This window comes from Orcinus orca, chromosome 11 (genome assembly GCF_937001465.1).
Source record: "Orcinus orca chromosome 11, mOrcOrc1.1, whole genome shotgun sequence".
In the NCBI taxonomy this organism is placed as follows: domain Eukaryota; kingdom Metazoa; phylum Chordata; class Mammalia; order Artiodactyla; family Delphinidae; genus Orcinus; species Orcinus orca.
The window spans coordinates 973,364-999,357 of record NC_064569.1 but is presented as its reverse complement, the minus strand read 5'-3'; the positions used below and the strand labels follow the sequence as shown (position 1 = coordinate 999,357).

General features: G+C 53.9%; 1 protein-coding gene across 3 annotated transcripts; it reads right to left on the bottom strand.

Annotated features, from left to right (window-relative positions):
- Nucleotides 1–5,484: 5,484 nt before the first annotated feature.
- BID (BH3 interacting domain death agonist) lies at nt 5,485–25,307 on the bottom strand. 3 transcript variants are annotated; one of them, XM_012539285.3, is made up of 6 exons: nt 25,214–25,289; nt 13,605–13,666; nt 10,080–10,284; nt 7,753–7,892; nt 6,864–7,076; nt 5,485–5,943 (listed from the first exon to the last, which is right to left on the bottom strand). In XM_012539285.3, the coding sequence occupies exons 2-6, from the start codon at nt 13,614–13,616 to the stop codon at nt 5,932–5,934; spliced, it is 582 nt and encodes a 193-aa protein (XP_012394739.1). In that variant the 5' UTR covers nt 13,617–13,666; nt 25,214–25,289; the 3' UTR covers nt 5,485–5,931. The 3 variants fall into 3 exon arrangements, with proteins under 3 accessions (XP_012394739.1, XP_049550809.1, XP_012394738.1); XM_049694852.1 differs by lacking the exons at nt 10,080–10,284; nt 13,605–13,666 and having other exon boundaries at nt 25,214–25,307; XM_012539284.3 differs by lacking the exons at nt 13,605–13,666; nt 25,214–25,289 and having other exon boundaries at nt 10,080–10,481.
- Nucleotides 25,308–25,994: the final 687 nt, after the last annotated feature.

Sequence of the window (25,994 nt, the reverse complement as noted above, 5' to 3'; positions counted from 1 at the left end):
AAATTAAATATTCTTCCTAAAGCGATACTGTTTAGAAGTTGGTCAGAAAGGTCTGGAGAGTGTGTGTGTGTGTGTGTGTGTGTGTGTGTGTGCGCGCGCGCGCGTGTGCAGCTTTACCAGGCAGTGTATCGTGCGTTCTGAGTTTTTGGGTCTCGTTGGGGAGGGATGTTGGTCAGGGTCTTGGTGTCCTTCACTGAGGAGCCAGAGGTGAGGGAAGTGGGGTTTTCCTCGTGTGTTCCGACTGCAGCACTGGTGCTTCGTAGGGGAAGAGCGAACTGCTGAGTTGTCTTCATTCTCTTCCCTTTTATGATAGAATATTCTCTTTCCAGTGTTTACATGTAAACTCTGGATCCTCAAGCCCATTGGCTGAACGCACTGAAGCAGTAACAGGAGCCGGTTCGTTTCTTAGCTGCTGGCGGGAGGGCGGCTGGCGGGAGGTCTGCGCTGCGGAGGCTGAGGTCTGCGTTCTCCACGGCGGAGGGGTAAGGCGGGGCCACGCTTTACTCAGCAGTGACCCAGACAGCGTGGCCTTCAAGCACGGGGTTCCCGAGTGATAGGAGGACCTCAGCGTCCCCTCTGGTTGTGGACAGGAGGAGGGAGCGCCTAGTAAGGACTGTGGTGGTAGTGGCTCCCATGTTTTGCTGTGACGTTAAAAACTGCCTTCTCAGGTGCCCACCCCCTTTTTGGTGGGACTGGAACATCTGAGTCTAAGGTAGAGGGAGGATGATGGTGGGACGCAGGTGTGGAACTCAGACTCGTCACCCTCGTTTGAACTGCTGTGTTGGTACGTCCTGCAGAACTCTTAACTGCTGTATTGAATGTAATGATTTCTGATCACTTGGCAAAAGCCACTGAAGGTTTCTTGAGAAAAATACCAGGATTAAAGAATGCTAGTTTATGTTCTCTGGAGTAAAGTGGTGACAACTCCGGGGCCTCAGAAACCAGTCAGTCCCAGCGTGCCTTACGGCCATCAGCACCACCCCCAGAGAGCCTTCTAGATGAAAAGCCATCTGCTGACCATCTGGTTCCCAGAGGCTGATCCTCCGCTCGCCTGTTCTCTCTCCCTGGGTGTGAACCGCCCCTGTTCATTTCCCATAGAAATTCATTTCCTCAGGCTCTTGCTGATTCCTGCTAATATAAAAGCTGTGCCTGTTCCTTGCCTTTTCCCTGAAGGCTTTGGCATGGGGACAAATGTCATACCCGTAGAATTTTTAAATTATTTTAAGAGATGTTTTATAGAAATGAAAGGTATTGTAGGTAAGATTTTTTCCCCTCTTCTCTTAATTTCTTATGTCTGTTTACACAAACTTTACTTACCAAGAATTTGACGTGGTCATTTCATCAAGAGGGGCTGTCTGGTCTCTTTGTAGAAACAGCTTCTAGCCTCTGGACCAGTTCCACGCAGGCAGTATCTTGCGTCAAGTCTCAGCAACACACCTGACGCCAGGAGAACGTGTCCTCTTCCCCAGAGGACCAGGATCTGTCCTTGGTGGAGCCCCCCCTGTTCTCCACTCCCCGCAGGGGTCGGCTGTGAGCTGGGCTTGAGTCCAGGGAGCGTCTCTTTTCCTTTCCCTAAACAAGGGTGGTCATTATCGTCTCAGCAGAGGGGCTGAGCAGTCAACAACACGCCAGGGGCTGTTGGAGGGCCTCCCTCGTCACGCTACCCCTTCGCACCCCCTTGGGGTCACTACTGTCCCGAAGGCGTCTGGCATCTGTGCGGCAGGCAACAGTCAGAGCTTCTGACTCAGGTCTAGGGCTTCCCCGGCGTCTCCCATCCTTGTAACCTGCAGAGGTACCAGCAGGTACCCTGTCCCGCGTGGAGTGGCCCGTGCCCCGGGGAGGCTGCGGTTGGGCAGGGGCTGAGCCAGCTCCGTGGGACTGCACGCAGGAGCCAAGGTTTCATCAGTCTGTCCCAGGTGCTCACCGCACCAGGCCTCTCCCAACATGGACCTGGCGCCTGGCGGTTCGAGCTGCCCCGCTGGACTAGGGTCTCCTTGGCTTCCTTGGGTGGTGTGGGGGACAGGTGCCTGTCTGTGCCGCCCGGGGTGCAGGGGGCACCCACTCGGACACAGGCACGTCTTGGGAGCTGACGCTGGGAGCGCGACCTAATCGGGAAGTCGTTGCTGAAGTGTTGATCCGCATCTCCCCTTTCTTCGCACAAGACGATTATTCCACCGTCCCGTCTACACCGCAAGCGCTGCTGTAGCCCAGGGGGCTGTTCCCCAGGCGTCCGCAGGGCAGCCAATCCCGCCGCCCCTCACGGCCACACCGCACCCTCCCGCGAGCTATTCAGAGCAAGTGTTGGCCTCCTTCCCCAGGGAGAGCCAGGAGGTGGGCCCCTCCCTGCTACGTCTGGACGACGATTTCTGGTGAGAGAACTGTACTAAGCGGCTGGGTTCTTGGTCAGCACCGAAGGAAGTGACAACTTACTGTTTTCCTAGACCTGCTGTGTTTTCCTTGCTGTCACACTTGTTCATTTCCTCCTTCAGGTTAAAAGTGCCTCTTTCTACCTGACTTGTTCCTTGGCTGCGGTCTGCGTATTACGGATTCTGATGCTATCATCCCTCCTAAGGCCTGTGGTGAATCGGTCACCGTGGTAACACCCTCTTCCTGCGTGAGGTCCCTCTGCTCGCCCGCACAGCTGGCTTGTGGGTTATTCCGGCTCCGCTTGCCTTCATCACTGGCCTTCTGTGCTCGCTGGGGGAATGCAGCAAAGCGCAGCTCTGTGAATGGCACTCTGTTGCAGGCGGCGCGGGGAGCAGACACCAGAGGATGTAATGAAATGAGCCTTGAAGACACTGATGTTCACACAGCAACCCCCTGCCTCGACCCGGGAGGGCTGCCTCCAGACCATCAGCCTTGTCATCTTACGTACGTACCTATGTGGTTTGATTGCAGGTTCTGAAAACACGCTAGCAACACCCAAAGGCCCACTCACACAGCTAGTGAACTTGCTGGAGAATAACAGTGGCTCCGGGGCTGCAGCCCAGCAGTCAGTGCCGGCTCCTGAGGAGCTGGTCTGAGTACACCGGATGGGTCTCTGGACTTTCAGTGATGCCGAGCACCTTTTGTTCGCTTAACCATCACTTAATTCAAATACTTAAAAAGCAGGATGAAACGTTCTCTTAATTAAAAACATCTCAATTCTGTCCACGAGGGTTGTGATGTAAAATGCACCAATTTCCAGGATGTACCCGAGTCCTGGTGGCCAGGATGTGCTCAAGGCTGGAATCTCTGTATGACGCTGGCTTGGGGAGAAGAGCGGTCATCTTGCTTTATGATCAAGAAAGTATATCTGACTTGGTCTGGAAAAATAAACTGCATTAAAACGGTGGCTTACTGTATTAATGTACGCAAAACAGTGGCAGGTAAAGATGCTGTGACAAATTATTTATTTACCTACTTACTGCACCACACGGCACGCGGGATCTTAGTTCCCCAACCAAGGATCAGGCCCGTGGCCCTGCAGTGGGAGCGTGGACTCTTAACCACTGGACCGCCGGGGAGGTCCCTGAAAACTTCAAAGTATTGTAAGAGATAGTCTGGGATGATTTGGTGCTTTAGAGCTCCTTTCTCTTCCATTAGTTTATAGAGTTGACTACTTGAGTTTAAATTGCTCCTGGGCCTGGAAGAAACTGTCTCCCTGCTGAGACACATTGTACTGACTGATCCCTGTGTCTGTGTTCATGTGTGATTCACCCTGTTTCCACGGTGACATGAACCCTTTAAACCTAGAAGATTGTTTCCAGAGGCGCAGCCACACCTACTTGCTTTTAGGACTTGCAGCGTTCTGCAGGTGTCAGCCTGAGACCCAGCCCTGGGGTGCTGTGTTCGACGCTGAACCATGGAGTCATTTTTCTTTTCTGGTAAGTTTAAACTCAGGGAACAGGGAAGTGGTTTTGGTAACAACGTATTTATCAGTACTTAATTACTCGTGTTCGAATTGTCCTTCCCCAGAGCATCATGGTCACAGTAACGAGGGCGTTTCTGTTACTGGTGATGTGAGACCTGGACCCTACCCACCATTGAACTTGGACGCAGACCAATCCTAGTAAACACTTAGCGCTCGGAACAGACCGGGCTGTATTGCTTCTAATAGTAAGTACTCTGGTTTACTCTGGTGCTAAGTGATTGCGTTTTGTTATTGTATTCTTTTTTTTTCAAATTTTATTGGACTATAGTGTTTTGTTTTGTTTAAATTTATTTTTGGCTGCATCGGGTCTTAGTTGCCCCGCGACATGTGGGATCTTAGTTCCCCGACCAGGGATCGAACCTGCATCCCCTGCACTGGAAGGCAGATTCTTAACCACTGGACCACCAGGGAAGTCCCTGTTATTACTTGTATACTGACTGTGTGTCTAGAAAAGGGAGCCACCACAAATGCTGTCTAACTGCTCTTTCACCTTTATGCCTAGAGACCTGTTCTCTGCATAAGCAGCTTCATAGGTGCAGATGAGCTGGGGGCACGGCTGAAGATGAAAGCGTAAGACTCTTCACAGACATGCCCCACAGGACAGATGCAGTAGCTTCTCCAGTAGCTTAAAATTTTTATCAAAACCTTGACTTCTTGGAAAGAGAAAAGGGTGCGTTTAGTTACATGATTTTGGAAACTGGTTGACATAGGCCTTGAAATTACCTCCACGTCTTTTAAATGCCTGTGGTTCCTGACTCAAGTAGAAGGAATTCACGGTGAAAAAGTCACACACACAGAAGTCTCATTTTCCTGTTAAACGTTCGAGTCCAGAACCTCTTGTGCTGCTTGGTTTTTAAACAGGAAGACCGAGTGCGCCTGAGCCAGCGGGGCCGGGGTCACCCTGAGCCGGGACAGAGCCACGATGCTGCTGGCCAGAAACCGGTCACCCACAGTGGGCCAGCAGGGCGCTATGGGAGCCGTGGGGCTGGTATGGGCCACTGACTGATTCTGGAACGGGTGCCCTACATCAACGGCAAGTTCAAGGAAGACGATTAATTAAACCCATCCCCTTGGACCCCTCCGGTATCTGGTGGTGCTGCCTTCTTCCATCTGCATCTGGAATGGCCCAGGCTCTTGGGATGAACCTCGAGGAAATATACAGTGAGAGATTTCCTGTGTTGGTGGAATTAGCTTTGGTATGTGAACACACACAGCATTAAACCTCTCTATGAAACCTAAAAAAAAAAAAAAAAAAAAAAGACTGCACTTCCTTACTATGAAGGTGTCCCTGTTTTGAGGGGAATTTATCACTTGTAAGAGGTCCATGCATTCCCTCTCCAATCCCTGGTCCCCTCACTCGGCACTGCCTGTGGTAACACCACCACCACCACCAAGGGTGCGCTTTTTTTTTTTTTTTTTTTTTGCTGCACTGCACGGTATGTAGAATCTTGGTTTTCTGACCAGGGATCAAACCTGCACCCCTGCAGTGGAAGCACGGAGTCTTAACCACTGGACCGCCAGGAAAGTCCCAAGTGGGTTTTTTTAAAAAACAAAAAAACATTGTGTGTTCTTTTTCCTTCTGCCTTTTATTTGTCAACCTGCTTTCATTTGTTGTTCTTTTTTTCTTTTTTGGCTGCAGCTTGTGGGATCTTAGTTCCCCGACCAGGGATCAGACCTGGTCCCTGCAGTGGAAGCGCAGAGGAGTCCTAACCACTGGACCACCAGGGAACTCATGATCTGCTTCTAGATCTGATTTTCAGGCGGGGACCTTTCCAGCAGACATTAGGTAAAGGCACAGTGTGTGGATGGATGTAGATGATGTGAAACACTCACACACGTACATGAAGAAATTCCTAAATGGTCCCTGGCTTTAAAATGGTGAGAGAGACACAGCTGCCACCTCGTGCCTGTCTTCTCTGAGCACGTTTAAGTGGCCGAGGCTCCATCTCTGTGGAGACAGCTACACCGCTGTCACCATCTCAAGTTGTAACCAGTCGCACTTTTGTTGAGTCGTCCCTTCAGTCCATCTCCTGGAGCAAGAAAGGACAACAGCCGGGATTAGCCAGCCTCCCTCCTGAGCCAGGACCCTAGACCTGAGCCTCTAGGGCCACAGTCAGCAGAAGTGCAGCTGGGGCTTTGCAAACAAACACAGCTTTCACCAAGTCACTTATGGTGCCAAGAGGCATCTCAGTGGGTGAGAGGACTGGACCAAGGTTCTGTTTCAGTCCCACAGTGTCTGGAAGCTGTTAACAGAGGCTTATCTCCTTCCAACAACAGCTCAGCTTGGTTTCGCAACGAGTTGGGGTTTGTGTTCTCCCTCCGGTTTTTACTTTTAAAAGCCCGTATAACCGAAGGCCACGCAGAGAGAATGCTTTTAAGGCTCATCGACTACATGTTAAGAGGGTCAGACACCTGAGCAATGCTCCCGACACATAAAACCCCAAAATTTATAGATAAGACACATCCACTTTCCCTTCCAGGTGGTCTACGAAACGGAAGCACCAGACTTTCTAATATCCTGGGTGGAGGACAGACGTGTACAGTTTGTACCCCCTTTTGACCGCTCACCCTCCTTGGTAAGCATGTTTTAATTTAAATTTTACTCCTTTTTGTGACAAGGTGAGGCTGACAGCAGACTGGGGAAGCCCAGCGTGGGCCCCTCTGGCCCCCTCTCCTGCTCGCCCCCCAGCAGCTCTTACAAGCCTGTGAAGGGTGCACAGTCGGCCTCCGCTGCCCTGTGACAACAGCTCCTCTCAGAAACAACCGGACTCCCGGACGCAGAACCAAGCCTTTCCTCCTGAGCAGGAAGGGCCGTGACCACCTTCCCTGGGGCCTGTCCCCAGCAGGCAGCCCTGCAGCGAGGGTCCCAGAACTCAGAGGGGGCCGGGGTGGGGAGAGGCGGACACCAAGGGGGCTTAAGAGCCCAGGAGCTGCCACCACTGGCTCTTACGTTTTGGACTAAGTTCCTCACGTAGGCGAGAAGGTTCTGGTTGATGAAGGTCACTGTGGTGTGAAAGACATTTTGGAGCACAGCTGGCGAGTGGTCAGCCACCTTTTTGGCCACGAGCATGGTCAGCAGGAGCAGGGTCTTCTCGCGGTCCACATCCGCAGGGTAGAGCTGTGTGAGTTGTTGCAGCGCGGCCGCCAGGCACCGCCTCCTGTCCTGCACAGGTGGAAGCAGAGGCGCGGTTACCAGCCTCCCGCGGGGAGGAGGGAAGTGCTGGAAACAGCTGAGGAGGCAAAGCCGGGGGCAGGCGAGGCACACCCCCCCCCCCACCCCGCGCGCACAGTGGGTCCTCGTCTCCTGCTTGGAGGCACCTGAGATCAAGGTCAGCCACCGCCCAGGGGTCCAGCCTGGTACATGGGAGCAGGGAGGGGGATGGGGACCTCCTGCCAGGAGAGGCCTCAGGCACCGCCAGACCAGAAGGGACCTTCCACACGCCAACACGTGGCAGCAGGAACGGCACGATCAGCCTGTGTCTGATCCGCCGGCCAGCGAAGCTCAGAGGGAGGCTCCCTGACAGACGGGCCTTCCCGGAGGCAGGACTCGACCCGCCGGGCCCAGCCCGAGGGCGTTTCTAGGTCACGGGGCCCCGCCACCTCAGCGGTCAGAGGAGTGGAACATGTTTCAGGAAGAGTCACATCCGTCTTGTTAATCTTTGGGGGGCTCTGTCCCCAAACTCGAGTCTGACTTCAGGTTTTCAGCTGTCAAGTGACTTTTTGAGAGACAGTTCACCAGGCTGGCGCTCTCTCCAGCAGTCACGAGCTGAGCCACCTCCCTGGACGCTGGTCTGTCTGCCAGGAGGCAGAGGACAAGCCCCGTGGGTTTTCTCACTCACCTCCTCCGACAGGCTCGAGTTACTGAACTGCGCGGCCAGGCCAGCCACCAGCCCCGGACAGATGCTGCACTCCATCCTGTCCCCAATCTGGGCGAGCTGCCTGGCGATGTCCCGGACCACTTCCTCCCGAGTCTCAGAGTCTAATGTGCAGAAAGGCGGGGGGGGGGGGGGGGGGTGTCAGATGATGACCCGCTCACACCCCGCTCCTGCTCCAGGAAAGGGGTGGGTCCTGCATCCACAGCCCAGTGAGGACAGTGTGAACACGGGACCAGGCGCAGGGGCCGGGCGGGAGAAGGACCTGTGATGCCGGGGTAGCCACAACCTGGGCTCGAAGCCCAGCGTCCAACGGCTGTTGGCAGAGGAAGCGGTCAGGACAGAGGCTCCGCAGCCTCTCATCCTGGACTCTGCCTCCTCCCCACCCCCCCCCCCCTCCCCAGATGCCACGCTCTTCCTTCCTGGACACCATCTCAGCCCCTCCCCAGAACAGAAGCTTCCATGGGCTCTGGGGTTCCCAGCTGTGGGCTGACTCCCAGGTACGCAGCTGGGGACCCAGGGCACTGAGTGACCAGCCCCCTTGCTGCTTCTCCCCGCAGCACAAAAGTGTACTCGCCCCACCTCCAGCCCCTTTCCGCCCATCACACAGGTGGAAGGCATGTGGCAGCCAGCCCTGCATTGAGAGAGTTGTTGGCATTGTTTTTCCAACAGCATTTGCTCACTCTGTGTCTCTGTGTCACATTTTGGTAATTCTCGCACTATTTCAAACTTTTTCATTATTATATATTTGTATGGTGACCAGTGACGTCACTGCTTCAACACACTGCAGGCTCAGAGAATGGTTAGCATGTAGCAATGAAGAAGTCCTTTTAATTAAGGCACGAACGCTGTTAAGACAGCGCCACTGCACACTGAACACACCTCCGTGTAGTGTACACGTACGTCTACACGTGCTGGGAAACCAGAGGGTCCAAGTGCCGCGCCTTGTGGTCTGGACCCCGACCAACAACCTCGCCTAGCTGCCTGCACACTTGTCCCTCGGGGTCTGGGTGGGCGCCGGCCCAGGACCCCTGCGGGCACCAAACTCCAGGGGCTGGCGTCCCTCACGTGATCACCTCCACCTCATACAACGCCATTGCACAGCAAATTCAACTTTTGCTCTGGGGAACTTTCTGGAACTTTTTTCCCCAAGCATTTCCAACCTGTGGTTGGTGGAATCTGCCGGCAGTGCCTGCACAGCCCTGCGCCCGTGGAGTTCCGTGGGCCTGGCTGCAGCCCTGACCTCACTGAGACGTGTCTGTGTGACCCCAACACGAGCCCTCCTCACCCCAAAACCTCCCACTACCCGCCCATCTCTGCTCGGGGACAGGTCACCACTCGCCTGCCAAGACCTCCGAGACCTGGGTCGACAGCCCGGCCACGCTCCACCCCCGTGGTCCCCTTCGCGGCCCGGCCCGTGCGCTTGTCCTCACCCGCCTCCCACACAGCCCCCGACAGCCCCGCTCTCCCACCTCCTCCCATCCAGCCGAGCGAACAAATCCACCGACAAGTGGCGGCCAGGCCTCCGTTGTGCCCGTTGTGGCCACACCTCCTCAGGCTCCTGACCACACACCGCTTCCTACCAGAGCGCCCACCTTGCCCTGTACGTCCAGTGAGGCTCCACGGTCTGAGGGGCGCTTGGTGCAGATGGGGGCCACCGGGGCAGCAGATCTGAGAGCAGAGCTACTCCTGCCCCTTCCCAAAGGGGGCCTAAGGCAACCCTGGCTGGTGGGGACCCCCTGCTGCGCCGCTGGCTACCTGAATTGAGACAGCTGGCGGCCCAGAGGCCAGATCAGCCTCAAGAGGTCAGTGACCCCCACCTCCAGGCGGCAGACTCCAGCCCAGGCCTCCCGGGCGCGTCGGGAACACGTGGGAGCCTGCCCCCAAAGCACAGGCTGGTTCAGGAACCCAAGAGAATTCCTCAGGGAGCTCCAGGAGGTGCTGTGCCTGGCCCACCGCCAGAGGGGCGCCCAGCCGTCAGCTCCCAGTGGCCTCCGTGGCGGCAGCACTGGTGGCCAAAGCTGAGGCCGGGAGGACAGGACGCACACCTGGAATCTGCCACACACGGAGGATGGCCTGGCCCAAGAAAAGAGCCCCAGGTCCCCGCTGCCCTGGTGACCGTGCAGATCGTCACGGCCATAACATACACAGGAGTAAAGCACGGGCGCTGCACAAACGCAAACAATCCTCAGGAGCCCGAGTGGGTTTCAACTGCCTGGACTCGGCGAGGCCTGCTCCGCTGGACACGGGGTGGACCTGAGCATCTGGGCCGCGGAGGCTGGCCCGGCGCCTACCTGTCTCTGCCGCCCCCTCAAGACGGAAGTGGCTGCACCAGTTGCCATCCGTCTGCAGCTCGTCGTCGTGGGCCGCGCGCACGGACAGCTTGTGGCCCAGCATCTCCAGCTCCTGGCGGCAACGGGAGTGCAGGCAGCTCTGGAGGAAGCTGAACACCAGCAGGCTTGTGGTGCGCTCATCCTGGGGGCTGGCGCCATTGCTGACCTGAGAGGAGAGTCCTGTGGGAACATGGCCCCAGGCCGGGCAGCCGGGCCCGCGATGGCCTCCCTGGCCCGGGGCCTGGACACCCTGCCAGTCCGCAGGGCCATGTACAGATGCTGAAAAGCTCCAATCCTGCAGAAGGTGACCCATCTGCCGGCGGCCAGCTGGTGCAGCCCGGGGAGGGCGGCCAGGCACGTATGTGTCTAGGTGCCATGCTGGCTCTGCACGCCTGTGCCAGGCCCTGCGTATCTTTTACCAGCCAGAGCCCATGCTCACTGGGAGTGCATCCAGCAGGTAGAAGCTCATCCTCTTCCATCACGTCCTTTGTGGGCCCAGGAGGGTGCTGTGCAAAAGCAGATTTTCAATACAGCCTGGGCAGTAGTGACCACAGGCAACACCTGCCTCTGGGCAGGCCTGGCTGACCTCAGGTAGATTAACCCCTGGCCAAGCCCACGAGCAGCACGGGGGAACCAGGAGGGCCACTGCACGTGGCAACAAGAAGGCAAATGCAGAGCAGGACCAGGGGTGCTCAGGTCACCCCCAGACCTGGGATGAGAGGGCATCGTGAGAGGCTAGGATGCCGAGACCGCCCAGATCAATACACACGAAACACACGGCCTGGGCTGGGAGCAGTCACGGGGAGAAAATGAAGGTGCAGGTAAAATTGACTTCTAAGTCCATAATGTTTTTCATTAGAAAATACTAGAAAAATATTGATTAGGAAAATCAGAAAACTTTGAGAGGACAGTTTTTAGAGGACAAATTGTTTTCAACGAAATGCATAAAATAAGGTGCTTATGTATTGCTATTCAGCCTTTGCTTCTCCAGAATTACTCCTAAAAGGGGGAAATGTATGTAAAAGCTCTACTCTACTAAACCTTTACAGTGAGGCCAGTGGCACAAGGCAGCTGAGAGACTCAAGAATGTGCTTCGTCTCTACCTCAGGAGACGTCCTGGTCAGGAGAGAAGAGGGGCTGAGGCAGGGCTGCGGTTGAACCGTGTCCCCCAGAGACAGGCCCAGGTGCTGGCCGCCAGGACCTGAGAGCAGGACCTTATTTGGAAATGGGGTCTTTGCAGCTGTCACGTTAAGGCCAGGTCATCCTGGATCTGGGCCCTAATCCCATGACCCATGTCTTTACAAGAGAAAGGGGCAGGCTTACAGACACACACAGGGATGCCAGTGCAGACGGAGACTGGAGCTGGAGAGGCCAGAGCAGACTCCTCAGAGCCTCCAGAGGAACCAACCCTGCAACACCCTGATACCAGACTTGTGGCCTCCAGACACTTCAGGAAAATACCCAGCCAGTGGGGTTTCCCTACTGCAGCCCCAGGGAACCAAACCAGACCGTCTTTTTCAAGAGGTTGGTAAACAGGGTCCAAAGTCTGGGCGTGCAGCAGCGGTTGCCACCAGCTACGCCAGGTCAGGTATCAAACCCAGATGCAGTGACCCCTGAAACACAAAGAACAGAAGTGGCCGGGCGAGAAGGAGAGCATCCGGTGTGAGAGGGCTCAGGCCCTGGAGCCAAGTGTTTAGTGCCATCGGCTGGGAAGCGTGTGGACAGACTCCGTTCTGAGCATGTCAAGAACAGGCTGGCCTGGACTCCCACACAGGCAGCCGGTCCAGAAGACCAACAGCATTTAACACCAAGAACAAGCAGGGCTGGTGACAAGCCAAGGACGGACGAGTGACACAAGCTGAAATGGATGTCTCAGAAGGGGGAAGATGTGATAGCTGTTTATCCTTTTAGGTCACAGGAAAAAGTATGTCAAGAGAAATGATCAAGACTTAGGAAATCTTGCCAGACATAATACAGATTTCATCTATAGGAGGCAAAAATAACTCGTGCTATAAAGTCAGTTCCCGTGCAGAGAAAACGATGGAAAGCTGTCCAATGTGTGTGATAAACTAGACTAATCCTGGTGTCCAAACCTGGAGAAAACAGCACCAAACAAACAGTAAAAACAAAACAAAACAAAAAATCAATCTCATTTTCTACATATCAAAAAAAAAATCAAAGAATGCTACAGTATAGATGAACAGCGCCATACAAACAGTAAAAAAAAAAAAAAAACCAAACCGAGCCATCATGCTCAGTGATATCAGCAGACACAAGAGGACACGCACTGCTCCATCCCTCTCATCTGTGTGGTCCCTGAAGCAGAGAAAAGGGGGCGGCGGTGGCAGAGCGACGCGAGTGCTCTTAATGCCACTGTGCCGGACACTTAAAAAAGGTTAAAATGGGGACTTCCCTGGTGGCGCGGTGGTTAAGAATCCGCCTGCCAATGCAGGGGACACGGGTTCAAGCCCTGGTCTGGGAATATCCCAAATGCCGTGGAGCAGCTAAGCCCGTGCGCCACAACTACTGAGCCTGCGCTCTACAGCCCACGAGCCACAACTGCTGAGCCCGCGTGCTGCAGCTACTGAAGCCCGCGCGCCTAGAGCCCATGCGCCACAACAAGAGAAGCCCGCGCACTGCAATGAGAAGCCCATGCACCACAACGAAGACCCAGCACAGCCAATCAATCAATAAATAAAAGGTTAAAATGGTAAATTTTACTGTAATTTTAAAAAAACCTGGAAACAAAATCAAAGGGAAAAAAGAAAATCTATAGCAGGGTGAAATTTCTGACGGGGGAAGAGGAAGCTGCTGGATGTCTCACCATGAACCTGACTGTGGGGCACGCCTGTGTCTCGGTTTTCTCAGCTTGAAGGAAAGAAAGGGGAAAGCAAAGCCCTGGGAGTGTGTCTGCCCTTTCCCACTGAAGTCATCAGGAGAAGCGGCACCTGGGCAGCGCCCGAAACCTCTTCTGCTCAAGTAGCTGACGTTTCTCCTGAGCTGCTAAGCTGGGAACCACACGGCTCCCAGGCCTGCAGAGGGTTGTTTGAGAAGCGCACACCCAGCCCCCAGGCGCTGTCTGCTCAGAGATGCAGAAACCGGGCCAGGCTCGTGAACCACCTAGTAAGTCCTCAGGCCCGCGGCCGCCCCCATGGGGCTGGTGGCGACACGGAGGGCCCCGGGCTGGGCACCCGAAGATGCCACACTGCCTGGCAAAGACAGGAAGGAGGTGAAGAAGAGCATCTGCTGGGCCAGGCGCGACTTTCTCTTTTAAACTCGCTTAAAGCACAAGGCGCCATTTAGGCCCCATCCTGCTGAGGCAGGGGACTGGCCCACGCGACCTCGGCGACGCTATAGCTCTGAGCCTGTCCTGCACAGGAGCGGGCGGAAGCGGTGCGGGGACAAGGGGGTTTTCCGCCCTGTGCTCCCGAGAGCTGGGATCCGAGGCTCCGCCGCCCACACCCCCAGGACCACCGCCCATCTGACCTTCGAGTCCATGGCCCAGGCAGCGTCGTGGGCTCCAGCTCACAGGGGTGCGGGTCAGCAGCCTGGAAGAGGACACACACAGGGTGGGTGCAGGGCCCCTTGTAGGGCAGTAACTGTCAAATTTGGAACTTCCATACGGTTCCGAAATACACGGGGTAAAAAGAGAACCACCAGCTCCTCTCCAGGGAGAAAGGGCAAGGCTTCCCCCACCACCACCCCGGGAGCGCGGGCGGGGGCCTTGGGGGCCTGCATCCCCAGGACCCAGGCCACCCACCGGGAGCAGGCTGCAAAGGTCGCAGATGAACTGGAGGGACAGACAGGAAGCAGCAGGACGCTGGCCCGAGGGCCTCCACGGGCCTCCAGGACAGGAGGCAGAGCTGCAGGACAATGTGCCACAGAGCAGGCCCCTGGGGGAAAGGCCGCAGAAGCCAACCCACGTCCACAGTCACAGCCTCGGCCTCCACCACACCCTCTCAGGAACGAGCTTCCGAAAACCGGGGAGGCCGCCATCAAGGGGTAACTCACATAAAATCTGCCTTCCGCCTGGGCCCGCCCTCCCCACTGTCCCCGCGGCCCTGATCCACTGTGCTCATTTCCCACCTCAACAGATACTTCCACCAAATGTTTTAATGCCTTTACATAGTGACCCTTGAACAACGCGGGGGTCAGTGGGCGTAGAATGTAGTTGTATCCGCGATCTGCATTCTCCGATTCAACCAACAACAGCCCATGGGGCATTTACTAGTGGAAAACATCCCCACAGAAGGGGGGCCCATGCAGTTCAAACCTTTGTTGTTCGAAGGTCACCTGTGCATATATGTCTTTATAGCTCTCCCTCTATATGTAAGGATATAGAATGAGAGCAGAACACGGATGCTGACCCAGACGGGACGGATGCACAGGAGAAAGTGCCTCTGCAGGATGGCTGGGCCCCGGTGTTTTCCTCAGAAAGACAGTGGGTTTGGAGAAGGTGGATTTCCTTTTTTCCTTCTGAAATGAACACTTACTAAAGATTTTATATAACTGATTAATGGGGGAAACAAAGATGTTAAAACCACTCAGCACACAAGCACCCACGGCAGAGCACCTGTATTTCTATGGACAAATCACCTGCATCAGCATCCGTTTTCTGCAGCTCACAGAGGCGTAAAATAGCTCAAAGACAAGAAAAGGGTGAGCTGGCCAGAATATCCAGGTTTTTTGCCCATTTCAAAGTCTTTCACAGATTTCCTGACAGTCTCCGGACTGGTAATGATCTCCAAGATTATTCTTTGACACACACAAACAGGGCGGGTCTCATAAGAATGTTAATTAACGAGCCATGCCTCCTAGGTTTCTTTTTCAAATTCAGATTAAACAACGACTAAAGCCACAAGATCAGCTTCTGTCTGGAAATTCTCACCAGGAAGCTCAGGCTGGACTCTGCTACCCTGAGGGCGGGCAGGAGCGCCAGGCCAAGCAAGTTCACAGGCTCCACCTGTGGCCCCTCTATATGTGTGCGGAGAAAAGGAAGCCCAGCCAGGGGAACAGGGGCCACGGATCCAGACACTTGCACGTGGCAGAGACTCAAATGCAGGCAGTGGGTGGGGAGCTTTGCAGAGGAGGCCGCGGGGGAAGCAGGGGGCCCGCTGGCCATGGCTCCCTGTGCGATGGTGTCCTCTATGTCGCCCCACGTTGGAGGCACAAACAGAAAGGAGAGAAGCTGTCGGGTATCAATCGAGTCCTGAAGTTATTTTTAGCTCCCTGGACTGTCCCAGAGAGCACTCTGACTTGACCTCCGGGCCGGTGGTCACTGGGGGGGGCTGGGGGAAGGGGCCGGGCAGGCTGCTCTGCCATCGTCCACTCATATATTCAGTCCCAGCCTCTCTTACTCGGGTCCCCACTTATCTCAGATTCCCTGGCCTGCAGGAAGCGACCTTCCCATCACGGAGGGCGGGGACCCCAGGGCCAGACTGGCTTTCCTGGGAGGCTCTGTAGCCTTCACTCCCTACAGGCAGCTCAGTTCTGTGACAAGTGGCCTGTCACAGTCGATCACACAAGCATCATTCAGAAATAGGACGTTCTGAGGAAGGCGCTCAAGTTGTCCAATTATATTACATCCTGGTAAAAAGAACAAAGGACAGTAGGCAGTTTCTCACCAACTTATACACAGAATTACCTTTGTTCTAGTAACTCTGCTTCCGGGTACGTGCACACCTATCCTCCTGGCTGCGTCACTCACAACAGCACAGGTGGTGACAACGCCACACCCACTGATGGGTGAGCGGGTGGACGCAGTGTCCATCCCGCGGTGAGTCTCGTTCGGCCTCAGAGAGGAGGCTATGGCACCTGCTGCACAGGGAGGAGCCTGAGGGCCCTGAGCTGAGTGACACGAGCCAGACGCACAAGGGCAGCTGCTTCTCTGCTGGAAAGTGGACTGTTGGCCCGGGGCGGGGAGATGCGAGGGTCCTGGAGAGGACGGGGGTGGTGGCATCTCAGGGCGGGGGACATTCGGAAGTGGTTACAGTGGAAAAGTTTATGTATAAATATTTAACCACACACACAACAAAGAAGGAGATTCTGGCGCCTGCGACAATGTGGAGGAACCCTGAGGATGTTACACCGAACAAAACAAGCCAGACGCAGGAGGACACACACCGTCTTGCCCCACTTACATGAGAAGTTGTGCCTGTTTTCTAGAGAATTATTAATTCCTATTAACGCCACTGAGCTGTACACTTAAACTGATTAAAACGGTAAAATTTTAATCTATTTTACCACAATAAAGTTTGAAAGAAAACACCCCCCCCAGAGTCGTCTTTTTGAACCTATGCAAATAGCGGTACCATCACACAAAATGAGGAAACTTAGTAAGAATTCTGTCAGGAAGAACTAGTTGTCATTTCCGTCTACCAGGTTTTTATGGGTTACAGACAGTTGAAGAAAGAGAAAGTTTCGTGTGTCTAGAAAACAGAAATGGAAACGTCAGCAATATTCCGAGCAAACCACCAGTTTCCCACCTTGGTCTGTGGGTCCCAGCAGCTGCGCCCACGCCGTCTGCACCCAGAAGAGCCTGGAAACCCTGACCTGCACCCGGCGAAGCTCTGAGTTGTTGAAACCAGGAGAACACAAACCAGGAGAACACAAACGTCTGTTTGTGAAGTTTCACTAGTTCAAAGTACCTGGTACCAGTCCTTTCCACAAGTCTCTGATTCCGTCCTTCTTTGCTGAGGACACACATGAAAAGCCCCAACTCATCCCCAGAGGGCACAGGCTGCCGGGGGTGATTCATGTGTTTCTCTAACTGACAACATCAGAACGGAAGGGGTCAGATTCTCTTTTGGGGTACAGTACGTTAAAAAACGTTATCAGGGCTTCCCTGGTGGCGCAGTGGTTGAGAGTCCACCTGCCGATGCAGGGGACGCGGGTTCGTGCCCCGGTCCGGGAAGATCCCACATGCCGCGGAGGGGCTGGGCCCGTGAGCTATGGCCGCTGAGCCTGCGCGTCCGGAGCCTGTGCTCCGCAACGGGAGAGGCCACAACAGTGACAGGCCCGCGTACCGAAAAAAAAAAAAAAAGACCGTGATCAGTGTTTCCCCTGAGAATAAAGGCGTCCCCATATAGCACACAGCTTCTGAAACATTTAAATGAGTAACGGTTTCCTGTAAACATAACCAAAGCAGCCTCACAACAGTAACACTTCAGCCAAATCTGATTAATTGTATAATCGCTCTCTTTATAAGTATAAGGTAAACGGCCTGTGGGATTCTCCAGGGGCACTCTGGGAAGTCTCAATACTAGTTTTAGGTGTAAAAGATATCCTGAAAACATTTTTTTTTCTAAATTCAGGGTCCAACCTTTGGAAGCTCTGTCAGAGTCCACTTGGGCACTTAAGATGGGGTCACGGATGCCTGAGAAACAGGACATGGTTATCAATGAACGAAACTAAGAAAACCTTAAGCTCCTCATAAGTGATCAACCTTTGTTCTTTGTGGGGCTGTTTTTCCCCTTAAAACATAAAGCATCAAAAATTATTGTTTTGGGGACTTCCCTGGCGCTCCAGTGGTTAGGACGCCGTGCTTCCACTGCAGGGGGTGTGGGTTTGATCCCTGGTCGGGGAACTAAGTTCCACAAGCTCCGCGGTGCGGCCAAAAATAAACAATTAAAAACAAAACAAAACCAAAAAAACTCGTTTTGACAGTAAAGGAGGCAAGACCATCAAAATAAGCAAACTTTGCTAAAACTGTGAGATTTCATAGCTTCTTCTCAGACTCAGACATTTAAGAGATTTACAAAAACATGAAACAATGTTCTCACTAAAAACATTGTTTTGTAAAATACAGTATTTTTAAAAAATATTCGTTAAGCAACAGGCATTGATATTTTCAAACAAATCAACAATATTTGAAAATTTTCTCCAGTCTTACTTTCTCACACAGAAAATAGATAAAAACCACTTAATCAAAAGCTTTTCAGGGTCCTCAGTAATTTTTATGTGTAAAAGAGAGACCAAAAAGTTTGAGGGGGGGTGTGAAGACCCCCTTTCCTTGAAAATAAAAGCACATATACAACAGTTTTTCTCTGTCATCCATTTTAATTAAGACTCAACCCAAGTGACTGACCTTCCTTCACAGAAAACCAGGTGCCCGGGTGTCACACAACTCAGACGCTATCTCCAGCAGCACACGTGCCCTGGGCGTCCCCACAGTGCAGACACGCTGAGCGACACCAGCCAGAGACGAAGCCTCTGCTGAGGACACTGAAAACACTTGAACTTACACCTGGTACGCAATGCTTCGGTATCCTGTCTTACTTAGAAATTACCTAGGTAGACAGTGATTGCCATCATTAACTCAATTTAATGTGCGTCCAAGCTGTACCCTGGAATACTGTTAAACTAAAAACAATGTCAGAATTCTATTCAACTTAGTTGAAAACAAATTTACATTTCTCTTAACTTTAAACATCATGTAAGAGTAATATTAGCTGATTTGATAAGTAAACCTGTAGAAGTTCGGGGGGAAACCAATTACAATAAAATGTATTGTATCAATGTTATATTGATATATTGATTATTACATGTAATCAATATTAAGTATAATACTGATAAATCAGAGAAAAGACACAGCTTTTTAAAACCCCAAATTATTAATTTATCCTCATTTGCCAAAGATTTATCTTAATTATGTGAACCTGCATTCTTTTTTGTGATACAGTTGATGTATAGGTTACAGGTGTACAACATAGTGATTCACAATTTTTAAAGGTTATACTCCATTTATAGTTATTATAAAATACTGGCTGTATTCCCTGTGGTGTACAATATTACCCTTGTAGATTATTTATTTTATACATAGTAGTTTGTACCTCTTAATCCCCTCCCCGTCTTGCCCCTCCCCCTTCCCTCTCCCTCTGGTAGCTACTGGTTTGTTCTCTGTACCTGCGAGTCTGTTTGTAAACCTGTATTCTTAAAACGTTTCTGAGTTTGGACTTCCTTGGTGGCGCAGTGGTTAAGAATCCGCCTGCCAATGCAGGGGACACGGGTTCAAGCCCTGGTATGGGAAGATCCCACATGCTGCGGACCAACTAAGCCCGTGCGCCACAACTACTGAGCCTGCGCTCTAGAGCCCGTGAGCCACGACTACTGAGCCCACGTGCCACAACTGCTGAGCCCGCGTGCCACAACTACTGAAGCTTGCACTCCGCAACAAGAGAAGCCACCGCAATGAGAAGCCCGCGCACCATAACGAAGAGTAGCCCCCTCTCGCCGCAACTAGAGAAAGTCCGCGCACAGCAACGAAGACCCAACGCAGCCAAAAATAAATAAATAAATAAAATTTGAGTTTCTTTCTGTGCATTTAAAATTTTTTTAAAGTCTAATGCGTTTAAATTATTAGAAACGAGATTTCCAGATTTTCTGGAAATTTTAGAAATATTTATATAAGCATTTATTTAGGTCCACAAGCCAATGAGAACAGAGTTCCTCCAATCTGAGACACTTCACAACCTAACTGCCTAATGATGAGAAAACGTTTTGCACATTTACACGCCAAGAGGCCAAGGCCTTGCTGAACTACAGACCCACAGGGCACACGGCGTCGGTCCCACAACTTCAGGGCCAGGTCAAGAGTAAACACAGAAACACCAAGGCTCACGGGTCCGGATGCCAAGGAGTGGTTCTCCGTGGTGGCACAAAATAGGGAGGGTGGGAGGGAGGGAGATGCAAGAGGGAAGAGATATGGGAACATATGTATATGTATAACTGATTCACTTTGTTATGAAGCAGAAACTAACACACCATTGTAAAGCAATTATACTCCAATAAAGATGTAAAATAAATAAATAAATAAAATAAAAATTCTGAACTGAGCTCAAAAGAGACCAAGGACGCAAACCACCGTCTGACCACCCAGATTCTCTGTCCTCTCCCGCTCAACACAGAGTAGACCTCTGACACCTGCCCACAAGGACCACAGTCAGCAAAGGCACCAAAGGAGTAACTGGTGCACATGTGCAAACGCAAAACCCAGCCAAACACAGGACAGAGGGAGCCATTCCACTGGCCCTGAGACGTGGCCTCTGGGGGCTGAGACCCACCGGCACGCTTCCAGGGACGGCTCCAAAACTGCCAGCCAAAGAAAAGGGAGAAACCATGACTTTCATACAAATACAAAACAATAAAATGAACACATGTCCAAGATTTTAATTATTAGCTCATTAATTAATAAGGGAACCAGTAAGATAGATGATACAACCAGTTTCTAGATAACGTGGATTTCTAAGGCGCCCGCCAGGTCTGCTGAGGTCACGTAGACAGTCCTTCCCCCGAAGCGGGTGAACAGGTGCAACGCAGAGCCACAGGAGGCCCAGGCCAGTGTCCACGTGGGCCCCTTCTGACGATTCGTGGCGGGGTGGGAGCTGCCACTCACCCAGAACACAGTGTGGCCTCACTTCCAGCCCCTTGCCACCTGGATTCGCCAGGACAGAAGCTGGAGTGTGGACGCTGGTCTGTCTCTCTGGCTCCTCTGCACCGAGCTCTCTGTCCCTCAAGCCTCCCCAGACGCTGGGCACCTCCTCAGAAACCCCAGTGATTGCTCTGCTCCTCAGCCCTCCCCTCCATCCCACAGGCCTGGGAACCACTGGCTTTCAATCCTGGCTGCACACACTGGGAGCAACTGAGAGACTTTAAGATACTGATATGACATGACCTTACATATGGGAAAGCCCAAGGAATCCACTAAAACACCCCTGGCAGTAATAAATGAGTTCACCAGCGCTGCAGGACACAATCTCTGCAAGATCTGTTGTACCTCTACATGCCCGCAATAAACAACCCAAATATGAAACGAGAAACAGAGCAGCATCAAGAGAAATGAGATACTTCGGAATACACTGCACAGAAGATATGTAAGACTTGTACAGCAAAAACTATGAACATCGTGGAAGGAAAGTAAAGATCTAAATAAATGGAATCGTTCCTGTCCATGGACTGGAAGGTGTATTCCATTCCGCCAGTGGGAGCCCCCCACAGACACCCACGGACTCAACACAATTACCCTCAGGCTCCCAGCTGGCTTTTCCGCAGAAAGTGACAAATGGCTCCCGTTTCATGAGGAAATGCAAGGGGCACAGAATAGCCAAAGTCAAAAAGAACAAAACTGGCGGGACTCACGCTCCCCAACTTCACAACTTATGACTGACCTACAGTAACTGAGACAATGTGGTACTGGCAAAGGATAACCTCACAGATCAATGGACAAGAAATGACAGTCCGTAAATAAACCCTAATATTTATGGTTCATCGACCTCTGACAAAGGGGCCAAGACAGGGTAAAGAACAGGCTTTTCAGCAAGTGGTGCTGGGACAGCTGGTATCACAGGGGCGAAAGCATGAATTTGGGCCCCTACCTCATATCATATACAAAAACTAACTCAAAACATGTCATAGGCCTAAATATAAGAGCTAAAACCATTTAAAAAAAAACCTCTTAGAACAAAGGAATAAAACTTTATGACCTGGGGAGAGGCAGTGATTTCTTAGATATGACACCAAAAGAACAAGTTATACAAGAAAGAAAAAGATAAACTGGACTTCTTGAAAATTAAAAACCTTTGTGCTTCAAAGGAAACGATCAGTGAAAACACAACGCACAGAACGGGAAAAAGTGCTCGCGAATCATTTGCCAGACAAGGGACGTGTACCCAGAAAATACAAAGAATTCTTGTTAACAACAATAAAAAGACAACCCAGTTAAAAATTGGGCAAAAGATTTTAATAGGATCCAAAGATATACAAATGGTCAACAGGCATATGAAAAGACGCTCAACATCATTAACCACTACGGAAATGCTAATCAAAACCAAAATGAGAGGGGAATTCCCTGGCGGTCCAGTGGTTAGGACTCTGCACTCTCACTGTTGAGGGCTCAGGTTCAATCCCGGGTTGGGGAACTAAGCTCCCCACAAGCCACGTGTGCGGCGCGGCCCCCAAAAAAAGAAAGAAAGGAAAAAAACCCACAGTGAGATACCCCTTCACACCCACGAGGACGGCTAGAACCAAAAGGATAATAGCAAGTGGTAGCGAGGATGTGGAGAAGCCGGGAGCCTCATACCGTGCAGGTGGGAATGTAAGATAGCGCAGCCACTTTGGAAAACAGTTCTGCAGCTCTTCAGAATGCTAAACAGAGGTATCACAAGACCCAGCAATTCCACTCCTAGGCATGCATATATACAAGAGAAATGAAAACACACGTCCACACAGAAACTTGTACACGAATGTTCATCGTGACATTATTCGAGGTAGCAAAAAGCCGAATGTCTATCAACTGGTGAATGGATAAGGAAAATGGAGTAGATCCATAAAATGGAGTATTTGGCCATAAAAGGGAATGAAATTCTGATACCGGCTACAACACAGATGAACTCTGAAACATTATGCTGAGTGAAAACAATCTAGTCACAGAAAACCACAGACTGCATGATTCCATTTATATGAACTTCCCAGAATAGGCAACTCCATAGAGAAAGAAGTAGACAAGGGTCACCTGGGGCTGTGGGGATAAGGGGACTGGGGGTGACTGATAATGTGCGTGGCTTCTCTGGGGGCTGTTGAGAGGCTCTAAAATTAGACTGTGGTGATGGCTGCACAGCTCTGACAGTAAACTGGAAACCACTTTAAATGGGCAGATTTTATGGTATGTGAAATATCTCAATAAAGAGGTTTTAAAAAAAAAGCAGCCCAAGGGAGGGTGGAATAAAGAGGGGGAGCCACCCCGTCACACAAGCCCCAGAAGTGAAACCCACCCCCAGTGCAGAAAGCCTCCGAGTCCCAGTGTCCTCGTCCACCGCCGCCCGACCTGCACAGGCCCTGGCCGAGAGGTGTGTGCACACAGGGTGCAGCAAGACGGCCCGCAGGGGCCGTGTGCCGGGGGCTGCTCCAGAGCGTCGAGGTGGGCCTCTGTCCCAACAACCTCCCTTGCCTTGGAGCCAGGGAGAAGAAAAGGGATGTCCCACGGCCCTCCTGGTGACCCGGACCCCTGGCCCCGGAAGAGCCCTCCGCCACGCGTGGTAGCCACGCTCCCGGCCGCCACATCCTTCCACCGCGGCAGAAGGTCCCCGGGACGCACGGCACTCCTGTGCCTGAAGGTGACCAGCCCCTCTCCAACCTGCTCTGTGACCCGGAGGGAACTCGTTTCCTCCCCGCCCGCGATGACAGGACACTGAGGGAAGGGGATAACTGCAAACGAGCCACTTCCTCATTGTCCCAGTGGTGGCTTCTAGTACCCTGGACACAAATACACAAAAGCCAACCGAGAACTCAGTCTGCAGCAGAAGTGGTTGCTCTGTGGTTCACCTAGATGATCACGTCTGCTGTTCACTGGAAACTTCCCCATTCAGCCCATCACAGGCAGGAAGAGGAGGGAGGGAGAGGAAGGAGGGAAAGGACCGGGTCGGGCACTGGGGAAAAGGTCCAGAGCGGGTCCAGGGCACCGCCCCACGCTTCCCCCAGCCCCCAAGGCTGCCCGCAGGGAGGGGTCTGCGGAAAGGCCAGGCCCTCCCCACCACCACCGCGGGTCTAACAGGTGCAGCGGAGCAGGGCTGAGACGTGGGGCGGCGGCCGGGAACCCAGGCAGCGCAGCCCCGCAGGGAGAGCCGGGGCTCTGGGGCGGCAGGGTACTCAAGCGTCTTGTCTCGGATCAGCATTCGTCCAGACACAAATCTCTGCCCGCGTGTCCCGCCCAGTGAGCTCCGCGGGTGCTTCGGGCGAGCACACGCGTGACCCCCGGGGGCCCAGGTGCTGCTGTCAGATCTTGTGTAAGGGAGGCCCAGCGGGGTGGGGGGCACTCCGGGCCTCCACTCCCTCCACAGCCCCCACCTGACATCCGGCCACCAGAGGCGCAGCCACAGAAGCACCTGCCACAGCTCTGGAGCGAGGCTTCTCAGGGCCGACAGTCCAGACGCGGCGTCCCGGGCACCGGCGCACGACGCGTGCTCCTCCATCGGAGCACAGGCCCCACCCCTCCCCCGCCACAGGCAGGCGGCCGCAGCGCCAGGCCAGTCCCCCTCCTCCTTGCCCCTGGGTGCCGGGGCTTCCGGGCAGGCCGCTCGCATCTGCAGTAAGTGGGACCTCCAGTCCTGGGTCTGCGAAGGCCCGGGAGTGGGGACCCTCCCCCAGCACTCCCGCACTGCTGGCAAGCTCCTATCCACCCCTCAGAGTCCACCTCGGATGGCCTGACCTCCTCAGACAAGACTTACGGGACCCAGCCCCTGTTCCGGCAGCTCTCTGCTCCAAAGCCTGCATCCCGGTGTCCCGACGTCGCCATTCCCACCACACAGCACCCTGTCCCGCGGAGCCTTCTCTGGGCGCAGCCCAGAGAAGTCCGTCCTTGGACCCCTGCGTTAAGGCTGCCCCTGTGCGCTGCGCTCCTCCCTCGCGGCAGGAGTCCAGAAGCCGCCCCGCGGGCCGCCCCATCCTCTTCCCCGCGGTGCCTTCCTAGAGCCAGCTCAACCCTTGCTGCCGGAGGGCTCCTCCCACCCTCCCCCAGCTCGAGCGCAGACCCTCTTCCAGGGACAGTCACCCGTGGCTCCTGGCGGGCTCAGGGTTTGCCCGGAGATGGCAGGGACCCGGGCCCAGGAGAGCCCCCAGCCCGACCTGCCTTTGTCCCGACGGGTGGGATGGGACTGGGAACCACGTGCCCCTGCTGAGGCCGCCGACGGAGGCCTGGGCAGCAGACAGACCCGCAGGAGGGGCATGGCCAGGGCGGAGTCGCCCGAAAGGGTCTCAGGGGTGAGGCCCCCTCAGTGAAGACCACCCCCTCCCCCGTGAGGGCCATCCCACCCCCGCAGCGCAGCGTGTCCCGCTCGCTGGATGAAAGAAACGCGCCCCACGCCCCGCGCCCGGCCTGCTGGCTGAGGGTCTCGGAACTCTCGGGGTTTCCGGTCACTAAGTCACTCAACAATCCACTTCCGCCGCCCGCAGCGTGTTCAGGGCAGCGCAAGCCGGGGAGGCGCCAGGGCCCGCACCCGCGTCTGCCTCACGCGGAGGGAGCAGCGGGACGGAGCGCGCGGGGGCAGGGGGGGACGGCCCAGGGATGGAGGGCACTGGGACTGGGGACGCCGGGGGGTACTCACCTCCCACGGCGGCGGCAGGCGGCGAGACGGCTGCTCACAGGGCTCGGGCGGGAAAAAGCCGACATTCCGGGGGCGGAGCGCGCAGCCGCCGCAAGCCCACTTCCTGTCGCTCCCGCCCCGCCCCGACAAGGCTCCGCCCCCTCACTGCCGGCCACGGCCGCCCCGCCCCGGCCACGCCCCCACCCCATCATTTCCTCAACCTTGCTGCGGCCCCGCCCCTTCCCGGCCGCACCCCGACAAGGCTCCGCCCCAGGCCCACCTCCAGGCCCCGCCCCTCGCCAGGTCCCTGGAGGCCGCGCGCGGAGAAGCAGGAACAGAGGCCTCCAGGGACCAGGGCAGTCGCTACACGCGAACTCAGGAATAGAAACCGAATTTTAAAAAGAAGAAAAAAGACCGGAAAGAAATATAACCAGAAACCATGGGCTGGTTACAGTGAAATGATAAAATCGCAGGATTTTCTACTTTTTTGTACTTTCCAATTTTTCTTAAATAACTGTGGCACCAATTTTACAGTGAATAAAAACTATGTAATAGGGACTTCACTGGTGGTGCAGTGCAGGGAATACGGGCCAGTGCAGGGAATACGGGTTCGAGCCAGTGCAGGGAATACGGGTTCGAGCCCTAGTCCGGGAAGATCCCACATGCCGCGGTGCAGCTAAGCCCGTGCACCACAACTACTGAGCCTGCGTTCTAGAGCCCGCATGCCACAACTACTGAAGCCCGCGTGCCTAGAGCCTGTGCTCTGCAACAAGAGAAGCCACCGCAATGAAAAGCCCGTGCA